This window comes from Lasiosphaeria miniovina, assembly GCF_030549165.1.
Source record: "Lasiosphaeria miniovina strain SMH2392-1A chromosome Unknown B0T26scaffold_4, whole genome shotgun sequence".
NCBI lineage: Eukaryota > Fungi > Ascomycota > Sordariomycetes > Sordariales > Lasiosphaeriaceae > Lasiosphaeria > Lasiosphaeria miniovina.
In genome coordinates this window covers 6,371,116-6,383,361 of record NW_026848223.1, presented here as the reverse complement: position 1 = coordinate 6,383,361, position 12,246 = coordinate 6,371,116, and the positions used below count along the sequence as shown (strand labels likewise).

The 12,246-nt window shown below is 52.5% G+C and overlaps 1 protein-coding gene across 1 annotated transcript; it reads right to left on the bottom strand.

The window, feature by feature from the left end:
* Positions 1-7,992: 7,992 nt before the first annotated feature.
* B0T26DRAFT_602598 (uncharacterized protein) lies at positions 7,993-11,388 on the bottom strand (the record flags this gene model as incomplete). The annotated part of the gene is made up of 2 exons (XM_060435766.1): positions 7,993-9,036; positions 9,106-11,388. Coding segments are annotated over 2 exons (3,327 nt in total), but the record flags the coding sequence as incomplete, so codon positions are not given.
* Between the last annotated feature and the right edge of the window lie 858 nt (positions 11,389-12,246).

Below are 12,246 nucleotides of genomic sequence, written 5' to 3'. Positions count from 1 at the left end.
TCGTAGGAAACAGTCGTCTAGGCGATAGCACGAGAGATTCTCGCACGCGGGTCGCACTTCCCTCGAAAGTTCAGTGCGATCGCGCCGATAGTACGATCTCGTCTCTTCACGTAGCTTATCTGTGAGTGTTACCACTCACTGATCAGTGTTCGTGGTATTCCAACCACGTAGGTGTTCCAACGGGTCAAAAGTGGTAGTACTACCGGGGGGGGGGTGTAAAGTTGTTCTGATTCATGTTCTGTTCTAGAAATCTATGGTGGGGGTTCTTGGCTTTGTACGTGGCCGTGCGAGGGCCGTGCGGCGCACGTGCTTGCAAGCACGTGCGCTAGCACGTGCATCGCACCGCCTCCCTTCCAGCGCAGAGTACGGTCACCAACATCGCTATTCCAACATTTTCATTCCCTAACCACTCTTTTCTTTCAAATCTCCTCTTATTTCTCTTTTCGTAATTCTATTTTTCAAAAAAATATTCATTTTTTTTTCCCATCTCCTTTCTTTTCTTCTCCTACTCTTTTTTTAACTTCCTTTGCGAACTTTTCTTAAATTTCTTAACCTTTTTCTACTCTGTCTTTTAATCTCTTCTTATCTTTCTTGAACCCCTTTCCCTTGTTTTTAATTTCTTTTCATTTTCTATCGTTTCTTATTTCTTTATGCCTTTCTATCATTTTACATCCTTTCTTTTTTCAATTTCGTATAACCCTCATCCGCTTCCATTATGCCCTATATATGCCCCTTAATCTCACCCTTGCTTGGCACATTTCGTTACTCTCTACTCCTCCCCACCGCACCTTACGACCCATCCACCTAATTATCTCATCTCTTTCCTTATCCTCGGCCTGTCTTATCCCGCTCTGTTGTAATCTCTCTCGGAAAAAAACCATCGCTTCCTTCCCGTTTGCTTCCCAATCGACACTACTGTCTCAATCAATACTCCGCTGTATTGACATTGCCCGCCCTTCACCCTTTGAAACCCCCCGGTCTCTCCCTTCTTCTCGCACCACTCACATATCTCTTGCGGCAATCCGTAATCAAAACAACACAAATACTTCTCCCACCATATTCTCTGCTTCACCTTTTCACCATCTCTCGAACCCCCTCTGCATTTCTCTCCCCGCATGCTTCCAACACGTGACTACCATAAACCACTTTCTCCTTCCCCATTGCTCGGCACCACGGGCAACCCGTCGCCCATTGCACCAACATCTCTCTTAAATGCTCGACCTCCGATGCCTCTTCTGCCTGCCGCTTCCTCTTGTCCCAACCCTGCCTGCGCGTCTTTGTCCGTCCATGGTATATCTCCATATCTAACCCTGTCATTGCTCTCCCCTGATCTTACTCGCTTTGTACTCTGCTCCCCCCTTGTGGATCTGCTACCTCCCCTTTCGCCGCCTCTTCCGCCGCCTCTTCCGCCGCCTCTTCCGCTTCTTCCGCCTCTTTCTCTTCTTCCGCCTCTTCCTCTTCTTCCGCCCCTTTGCTCCTTCTGCCTCTTCCGTCTCTTCTTTCTCTTCTGTCTCTTCTCTCTCTTCCGCCTCTTCCACCTCTTCTGCCTCTTCTGCCTCTTCCGCCTCTTCTGCTACTATTTCTATTATACCCTCCGCCTCTCCCTCGCCCGTTACCCAACGTGTTTCCCGTGCTTGACACCGGTAACACGCCTCCTCCCCGTCTTCGCAACCTGCCCGCTCTTTCCGCCCCTCTATCTCTCGGTCCAATACCCCCCGGACGCAACTCTGCGTTTCCATAAACTCGCACAAACCCTTCTCTACCCGCTTACCCTCTGTCTGCTCTGCCGTCTCCTTTAACGCTTTGCCACCTCTCCCCTGCTGACTGCACCCCTCGCAAAATGATTGCCTCGCTTGCCTTGCCATCTCGCCCTGCCCGCCCGCTCTCCTGCGCATAATCCCGTAACCGCTGCACCAACCCCACGTGTATCACTACTCGGATCGTCGGCGCATCCACCCCCAACCCCAACGCATTGATTGTCACAAATACCTGCTGCTGTCCCTATCGTAACTGCCGTGCAATCCCCTTCTTCTCGTCCTGGCTGCCGACTCCGCGGTGGTAACAAAACCCCCTAACTTTTTCGCATACTGGGCTGGCTTCTTTACTGTATTACAATATACGATAATTTTCTCCCGCGTCCCGTACCACCTCTTCTCCGCCACCAATCTTGCTAATACCTCTCTCTTCCTCTTCCTCTTCCGTGGAACCAATGTGCCCCGTCTCTGGCAACCCAACCAACTGACTGAATACCTGCTCGTCCGCCGGCCGTAATGTTGCCGTCAAATATACCAATTGCGTCTCCGCCTTGACTAACCCATGCAACCCCAACATCCGGGACCGCCAACTGCCCCCGACCCCCGAATCTAATACGACGTGGCACTCGTCTACCACGATCCGGTCCAACCGTCCCATCGCCCGTTGCCGGTTGACGCCATCGCCCGTTGCCGGTTGACGAAATGCCCAAAACTCTCTCCCACCGCCGACCCCGGCGTTACTAACACGACCAATGCCCACTCGTGTGGCCGCCCGCTGTTCCACTCCACGGCCGAACTAAACATGCAAATCCTATGCCACTCCTGGCTAATCCGCCGGAACCCTAACCGCCTTGCTTCCGTACTGAATAACGACTCGCTGACTGACCGCCCATAAATCCCCTCTCCTATGCGTGCCCCGTGTCCGCTCTGCCCGTGGAATGGGTCTCCTACATCTCTCGCTCCGTCCTTCTCCTCCCGCCATCCGTCGTATCCGCATTATGGACAATATCCATAATTGACTTATCTTTCATGCACCGCCGGTAAATTAACTTTACCGCATGCCTCTATACCATGATTCATAATTTTTCTCCAATATAACTCAATCCCACCCGCCCAATCTCTCTTCCTACCCGGTCCGTACCAAATCGCTCTACTTACCATAAATGATGATGCTGCTGGCTCATTTGTTATATATCTTTGCCACTTGTCTCTTCCCTGCTCCTTTCTTGCCCCTCTCTTCCCTATCTTCGCCCGTTGTCTCTTCCCTGCTCCTTTCTTGCCCCTCCCGTCGCCATTCTCTTCTCTCTCCTGCCCGGCTCGTACGGTACCCTCGACCCCGGGGTGACCGTTCCCGTATTCTCCTCCTTTTCCCAACCGTACCTTGCGGTCGCCCTGCATCTGTTGGCTTCCTCTTCACCGCCGTGGGGAACGCCCATGCGCTTTCTTTCTGCGGCTCCCATACATACGGGCTGCCCCAATCCGCCGAACCTCGGCTTGCGCCCCTGACCACTACCCTCCAAAACGGAACCGCCAACGACACGTAATACGCCACCAACTCGCCCACCTCCCGCGGTAAATACCGGTGGATCACCTTTGCCTTTGCGCTCATCCCCATCGTCTTGTTGTACATTGTCACGAATACCATCAACCCGTCCTCGACAAATAACCCACGCGTATCCCCGTCCGCCCCGTTCTTATACTGGACCGTAACTAACTCGGTCCCCCGCGCCGGCTGCCCGCCGCTCATGTGCATTAATACCAACAATTGTGCCCGAAACGACTTCATCGCCTCGCTCGCCGTCGACCCTTTTACTACCTCGCCCTCGTCGTCCGTCTCCAACAACAACATTTCCCGCCGTAACTGCCCCCTTGCCGTGTGCAACAACCCGTGTATCATCATCCGCAACGACGACATGCTGATCTGCACATGCCCGTACAACAACTCGTCCCCGTGCTAATCCACCACGCCGTCTGCGTTTGTGTTTGCCCGGATCGCTTTGCCGTATGTCCGCAACCGCAATATCGAATCCATTGGCGACGGCCGGCCATTATATGCTATGATGGTCATGAAACGCTGCACCATCCCCTGGACGCGGTCAAATGGCTCCGCGCCTTACGTCTCGCCTCTTGCTCGCTCTCACCGCTCGCCCGGATCCTGTTCTGGATTTCCTCCTCACGCCCCCGCTTGGCCGTATATAATACCAACATACGGGCCACCGTCACGATTGCCGATAACGTGGGCGTATATATCGACGCGCTCTTCCAACCGTGCCCGACGTGGATCCCCAACACGGCCAACCCGCTATATCATGCGTTCTGATACTCGTTGTTGCCCACATCATGGTCTAATAATGAAATAAAAAAATGCTAATACGCAACGCTCTAACTGTTGCGTATCGTCTTCGTCTTCTTCTTTGTCGCCGTTGCCGTTGCTATCTTCCTCTAACTGTATATGCGCTATTGTCGCTATATACGCGACTTCTTGCAATTGCGTGAACTTGTCTGCTTGGCGTTGCGTTAAATGGTATGCCGGTCGTTTGTTGCGGATCCCCCCTTCCTGGCTGGCGTCTGTGGAACCTGTATTACCATTTTGTCCCCGCGCGTCTATCGCTTCGCCCTCCTCTCCCTCCTCTTCTTCTCTCCCTCGGCCTCTACCTCGGCCTCTCTTTCCTCGGCCACTGCTAAATGCTGCGTCCGCCACACGTACGCCATTATCGATTTCCATGACTCGCTATACCCCTCCATCGTTTGGCCTTTCTGGCCCGAATTGAACGGTTTCTCGTTCGACTGCTCTCCGGCTTCTCGCCTCTCGATGTAATTCACCGTGGCCGACCCGACCATCTCGGCCCGCGATGCTTTTTGGGCCCGCCAAATTACCCTCTCGATGGCCAATAATACCCTGGCCAACGCTTTTTCTCGGGTTGCTTCGTCCCTACCTGCTTCTTCCTGGGTTTCCTCGTCCCCGCCTGCTTCGCCGCCTGCTTCGTCCCCGCCCCCCTCTACACCCCCCCTTTTATCATCACCTGCGTTTTGTCCACCGTCTGCGTCTGGCCGCCGCGTCGTTCCCGTTAACCACTCGCGATCAAACCATCGTAAATGCCGGGGCCAACCCGTCCGCCGGATCCAACCCGTCCGCCGGATCCACATATTGGCTGACAACCTGGGCTGGTCGTGGGTCAATGCCGCCGCTTTCTTGTCCCCTTCCTCTATTGCCTTGGCCAACTCTTCGAACTGCGTCATAATTACCTTATACTCCGTGGTGCCAACTCGGCTGCTTCCCCTGCCGACCCCGCCCTCCGTATCGGCCGCCGGCACAACCTCAAACAACCGCTGCAATGCCCCTGTTTGCCCGAACCGCTGGCAATACACGCTGTCTACCCACACCTCGCCCATGCCGCCTGCTGCTCTCGCCCCGGCTTTCCCGCCCTGCCCCCGCGGGTTGACCCATCCATGCTCGTCTCGGCAATGCTTCTGAATATCTTGCTTGGTCCGCCGGATGTGTCTGCACCGCGTGCACTTCTTGCCATCGCTCCAAACGGGCAACGGCCTGATCGCTGGCACAACTCCGGCCGGGAACTGGATCCCATGGACGTCGGCCGCCAACGTGCCACCCTTCTCTAACTCGCCCGCCTCCTCGACGATGCGTTGGCGCACTTTCTTGGCTATATGGCGGTGTTGCGAATGGACGTGATACGCGATCGATCCTGCCGTTACCGCACTACGATGTTCGCGGCAAATCGCCAAACGGTAATCGGGGGAATGTATAAACAAGTTATTAAACAACTCCATAATTCCGTTTAAATGCCGAATAACCTGAATTGGTGGGTACGTGGTCGGTTGGTTGGTATTGAATTGATTTTCTATTTTCCTTTTACCTTCCTTTCTTGAAATCTCACCTTTTATTTCGCCGGGGGGTGGTTGGTTTTTTTGGGGGGTTTTTTTCCCTTCATTTCCCCTCTCTTTGCTTTTTTTACCGCTTCCCTGTATGTTTTCAAATGGTCAACTACTTGGCTCGTGCATTACTGTCGCTGAACCTACTCGTGCATAACCAACCATGTGTCTACGGGGCCAATGAACCATGTGTTTAACATCGCGGCCTTGGGTTCGACCGGTCTACCTACGCGCAGCGGGTTTTAACCATTATCTCCCTTCCTGACAACTCAAACTAATTGACAGCCGGATGCTCGAGCAGTTGGGCTTGACTTGGTCCATGCACCTCAAATCAACCGACCAATCAGCGGTGGCCTATCAAGCAGTTCGACTCGAACTGGTTGGGGCACCGAGTTCGACTCGGATCGACTTCTTATCGGCCGCTTGGCCTGTGCGTCACCGTCGCCAAAAACACACCTTCTGACCTTGAATCGTCGATGTACGACCAACCGTACGTCTACGGGGCAAATGGACGGCGGATTCGATATTGCCGCACTCGATTTAGTCAATCTACGTGCGCGTAGCCACTTTTACCTATCGTTTTCCCTATCAAAAAGTCGAACTGATTGACGCGCTCAATCCTCACCCAATTCGACCAATCAGCGGTGGCCCATCAAGCAGTTCGACTCGAACTGGTTGGGGCACCGAGTCCGACTCGGGTCAGCTTCTTGTCGGCCGCTTGGCCCGTGCATCACCATCACCAAAAACACACCTGACCTTTGAATCGTCGATGCACAACCAACCGTACGTCTACGGAGCAAATGGACGGTGGATTCGATATTGCCGCACTCGATTTAGTCAATCTATATGCACGCAGCCACTTTTACCTATCGTTTTCCCTATCAAAAAGTCGAACTGATTGACGGGCTCAATCCTCCACCAGTTCGACCAATCAGCGGCGGCCCATCAAGCAGTTCGACTCGAACTGGTTGGGGCACCGAGTTCGACTCGGATTGACTCCTTGTCGGCCGCTTAGCCCGTGCGTCACCGTCGCCAAAAACACACCTTCTGACCTTGAATCGTCAATGCACAACCAACCATACGTCTACGGGGCAAATGGACGGTGGATTCGATATTGCCGCACTCGATTTGGTCAATCTACGTGGGCGCAGCCACTTTTGCCTATCGTTTTCCCTTTCAAAAAGTCGAACTGATTGACGGGCTCAATCCTCCACCAGTTTGACCAATCAGCGGCGGCCCATGAAGCAGTTCGACTCGAACTGCTTGGGGCACCAAGTTCGACTCGGATCGACTTCTTGTCGGCCGCTTGGCCCGTGAGTCGGCCGCTTGGCCCGTGCGTCACCGTCGCCAAAAAACACACCCTTCTGACCTAAATCGTCAATGCACGGCCAACCGTACATCTACGGGGAAAATAGACGGCGGATTCGAAATCGGCATGCTTTGTTTAGTCAATCTACGCACGCTCAGCAGATTTTGCCCGTCGTTTTCCCGGTGAAAAAGTCGAACTGGTTGACAGCAAATCTTGAACCAGTTCGACTCAAATTCGTCCGTGCACGGGTTTGGGGCGACCAATCAGCGGGCGCGCATCAAGCAGTTCGACTCGAACTGGGTGTGGCATAATAGCCAGAGAACCCCCAAAAGATAGAGAGAGAGAAGAAATTTTGCCCAGCATTCGTCTTCTTCCCAAATGACGTGCGCGAGAGAGATTGACAATAGCAGTTGGGCTTGACTTGGTCCATGCACCTCAAATCAACCGACCAATCAGAGAGAGCCAGAGAGCCTGCAGAGAAGAAGAGAAGGCAGAGTGAATTGCTTCTATTCTCCCGTTCCAGTCTTTCCACAAAAGACTCTCTCTTATACTTCCTTATGTGGCAATTACATGACGAATTCCAGTGGCGAAGATTACGCATCGTAGGTTCCAGCACCTTCTAGGCCATTCCATCTGACACAAACTCGCCACCGTCACATCATATGTGACGTCAAGAGAATTGAACCTGTTGATCTTGCCTTCTTAAAGAAAACTACGTGAGTCATCTCGATATCAATGGAAAATGATAGAATTTCTATAGTTTCTATAAAGCAACCCATCCTCCCGGACCCTTCTGGTGTCAAGCTAGGAAAAAGAAATAAAGAGGATGAAGTAGAGATAGCTAAAGGTACTATACTAAACATCTTGCGAAAAGCCAATTGTAAAGACTCGTCCAGATGAACAGCCGATGGACATCATCCGCCCGTGGACGGCAGAACAGGACGAGCGGTATTCTAGTGGTAACCATACTACATTCCGGCCGTCACAACTAATCCAAGTTTGGTCGTGCCCCCAACTATATCCATTACTCCCTAGATTATCCGGCCAGAGGGAAGCTGACTGAACTGAGTCGCTGCGGCCTTCTAGCGTTTGCAGGCATTGCCCTGAGGCGGGATCCCAGATCTTGATGGTATTGTCGGCGGAACCCGATGCGAGCTGCTGGCCATCTGGTGAGAAGGCAACTGAAACAACCCAGTCGCTGTGGCCTTCTAGCGTTTGCAGGCATTGCCCTAAGGCGGGATCCCAGATCTTGATGGTTTTGTCGCGTGAACCCGATGCGAGCTGCTGACCATCTGGTGAGAAGGCAACTGAAACAACCCAGTGGCTGTGGCCTTCTAGCGTTTGCAGGCATTGCCCTGAGGCGGGATCCCAGATCTTGATGGTTTTGTCGCGTGAACCCGATGCGAGCTGCTGGCCATCTGGTGAGAAGGCAACTGAAACAACCCAGTCGCTGTGGCCTTCTAGCGTTTGCAGGCATTGCCCTGAGGCGGGATCCCAGATCTTGATGGTATTGTCGCCTGAACCCGATGCGAGCTGCTGGCCATCTGGTGAGAAGGCAACTGAAACAACCCAGTCGCTGTGGCCTTCTAGCGTTTGCAGGCATTGCCCTGAGGCGGGATCCCAGATCTTGATGGGATCCCAGATCTTGATGGTATTGTCGGCTGAACCCGATGCGAGCTGCTGGCCATCTGGTGAGAAGGCAACTGACTCAACTAAGGATCTGTGGCCTTCTAGCGTTTGCAGGCATTGCCCTGAGGCGGGATCCCAGATCTTGATGGGATCCCAGATCTTGATGGTTTTGTCGGCTGAACCCGATGCGAGCTGCTGGCCATCTGGTGAGAAGGCAACTGACTCAACTAAGGATCTGTGGCCTTCTAGCGTTTGCAGGCATGCATCCCAGTCCGCTTCTACTATTGGCTTCGTACTGATCCAGCTAGGTTCTTCCGCCTTAAATTTCTTTTTCACTAGACTGGAAGCTGGTGCAAATATGAGGGCTGATATGTACGCTTGGAGAGGAGCTTGCTCGATTATCCATCTGTTGGAGAGAGCGAACCGATGTGCATCTCGAACGAAAGCCGTTAGCTGCCTCTGATCAGCATGTTCCTGCATCTCTATTAGTATAGTTCTCTGGCGGTAGTAAGTTATACATACGAGTAGGAGCTTAAGCTGTATTATGGCAATGACACCCTCTGACATAGCTTGGAGTAAGCTAAGAGCTTCGAGCCAGTAAAGGTACTTCTGCTCAAGGAAGGTTTGGATCGCATCCAGTGTGTGGCATTGTAGCACGTCTTTACCGGAAATCGAGTCGCGGAGATGGTTAACCCAGAAGACGCATGAGTACCGTACTGTGGCGAGTGGGTCCGAAGATGGCGTTTGAACCTCGTCGATGAATCCCGGTGTCTTCAAACCGTACATGTCGCGCTGCAAAACCGCAGACATCGCGCTGAGCGATCTTGAGAAGATGATATGGTTTACATCTTCCACCCCCAGAGGGAAGGCCCAGTTGAAAGCATCTCTAGAAGCTTGGTGCGTAGCATCGCCAAGTAGAAAGTCCTTGGCAGATTGGTGGACGAAGTAAATAGTTTGTTCTCGTAAGATCAAGAACGAACCGCAGATTTTAATAATCTTTTCGAAATTATTTTGATGTGTTGAAATACTATCCGGCAGCTTGACGAGAGTGGTTAGCTCCTGGATGCTGATGGGTCGGTGAGCGATTGCGACGGCGGCAAGAATATGCTTGCAGATAAATTCATTTCTGGATCCTTTAATTCTATTCACCATCCGTGTATATAGATCATCCAGTCCAGTTGGGAATGTGTGCAGCATCTCGAGGGTGTTCCAATTCTGAACATCCGGGTCCTCGAGCGCCTGACAGACCAAGGCCACCCAGAGAAATGTGCCGTTTGCATGAGAAGAGAGATAGGCCTGCACAGCCTTCTTCATTGTGCTATCGTACTGTTTCCGGCGAGATAAATCGAGAACTTTGTGGCGGATGTATGTGTTGACGGCATTGGCGGCGGATTCGGCATTAAGCTCGAGGCTTAGCTTGGCATTCTGCGCCGCCATCGCCAAATGTTCCTCAATCTGCGGCCAGTTGCGACTTGAGACTATCCACTTGACACGAGGAGATACACATGACATTTGGGCGACCAGGTCGAGAAGTCGCAGCAGGTCAGTGACGCACTCGTCAAGCGCGTCGATGATCAAATAAGTCGTCCTTAATCCCGGATCTTGCAGGATAGCGGTGAAGATCTCTCGCAAGACAACCCACGCGTTCGTGTCCTCAAATGCTCTTTTTCCAGCGACATTATACTGTTCCCGTACATGTGAGATGAGGGCTGGTTGTTCGCTGACAAGGAGGTAGATTAAGCCGCGAAGGACGGAGGTGGCGTTGTTGATACGTAAGTCGGTAGCCTGGCAGAAGAAGAATGACAGAAGGCAGGATGGGGTAGACATCTTTAGTTCGTCTATAATGCCGCAGAGCAACATAGTCTTGCCCTTACCGGGGTCACCTTTTATCCAGAGGAGCCGGCTTTCTTCGCCGTCGCGCCATTGTTGGAATTCGACGTTGCTGAGAACCCAGCGGTACGCGTCTTTCAGGAGTCCACCCTTTGCGGTTTCGATACGCCCCTTGTCGTGGCGGGGGTCGGTGACACGTAAGTCGGCCAGACAGCGGGTGTCGGCCTCATCCAACGTTGGTTCACTCCTTGAAACTTTAATAATCTCCTCTCGCAGCCGTCGAAATGCTTTATCTTCTCCTTCGCCGTACAGAAGTGGCAGCTGGACGTCGAAGATGCCGAAAAGCGAGTATGCCCTATCTTCTTCGCGTGTTGTATTGCGTTTCTCAATCCATGCCATTCGGTTATGGACACTGAAATCAGACAGACGGCCGCATCGGAGGGCCTCGAAAGGAATCCCCGTCATGTTATGAATAACTTGCTCCAGAGACCTCTTGTCTCCAAGACGCAATTCCTCTTTGGAGAAGAATTCGACTGATCCCGGAGCAATGAGCTCTTGGAGAGTCCACCCGCGGGTGAACCACCTACTCGCTCGAAAAGTCGCTTCCCAGACGGAGTTATCGTCAATGCCAAGAACAGGGGTCGAGACGTCCACCAAATAGGCGTAGCATTTAGCCGCATTACGGTACCACCGAAACATAGAGTTGATCGCCTCCTGTAGCTCGGCACTGCTTGACTTGTCGATGCAGCATGTGTCGACCCAAAAGAACTTCAACCCATCTCGAGAAGCCTGATCTCCGCAAAACTGAATCTTAGCATAGCCAGCCTTGTTCTTCCCTGTACCGTTCATCAAGTCGCTGAAGAGGACCTCTTCGTTACCCCATGTGTGCGAAAGTATCGCGTACGGCGGAATTTTGTCGATAAGATCCTCTGTTAGGCGGATCCCGCCTGTGTCGTCGCGTTCCAGCAGGCGCATCGCCCAAAGACTGCCGAGCTCTCAGTAGCTATTGATATGGATGTTCGTCGGCACAAAGGGGGAGCGGACGGACGGTAGGACGGCTCAAGGGTTCGCTGGATCTGTGGGTAGAACAATCAGTAGCTGAGGCTGAGAAAGCTGCCTAATGCTAGACAAGAACTACCTACCGTGGAAAACTGTCGTAGTACTTAGCACGAAATCTCGATTGGGGGGTTGAAGCTCGAAGATCGCTGCTGCTGTTGTCACTCAGGTCCCAGGAGTTTCGATGCCCAAATCACAACCCCGCACGTCAGGCGTCTGATTGCGTGGCGCCTGAACGGCTGGCGCCGGCTGTGCACACTCGAAAGCATCGTGATTGGTACAGTGGGCGGCGAAAAGTTCTGATCTGCCAAGAAGTACCACGCTAACCTAACCAGGCAATCAAAGCCCCTCAGTACTTGGTATACCTGTCAGAAGCACTGCACACTGCACTGCACACTGGATTCGGTGGAAAAGATGGAGTTCAAAGTGATTTTCATTCAGATCTCTCCTCCTCCCGTGCTCTTTGGCTTAGTCAGAGAACCTCTATTATAGTTATGAATGGTGGCAAACAGTAGTCGTTGCTAGCTGAACTGACTACGTAAAGTTCAGTTTGCATGAGCTCTTTTTCAGCTCGCATAAGCACTTTTTCAGCTTGGTTGACGACACCACTTGGTGTTCTGGCACGCAGTGCCAGAACCCCCTTCTTTCTGACACACTTCCTCAGATTCAACAGTGCTTGGATCTGGCCTTATTAGTTTGTAGTTTCAGACCTTTCCTTCAGTGTTGGCTCTGTGACTCCTATTTGCTGGAGGAATCGTAGATGGAGTGGGAAGCTTA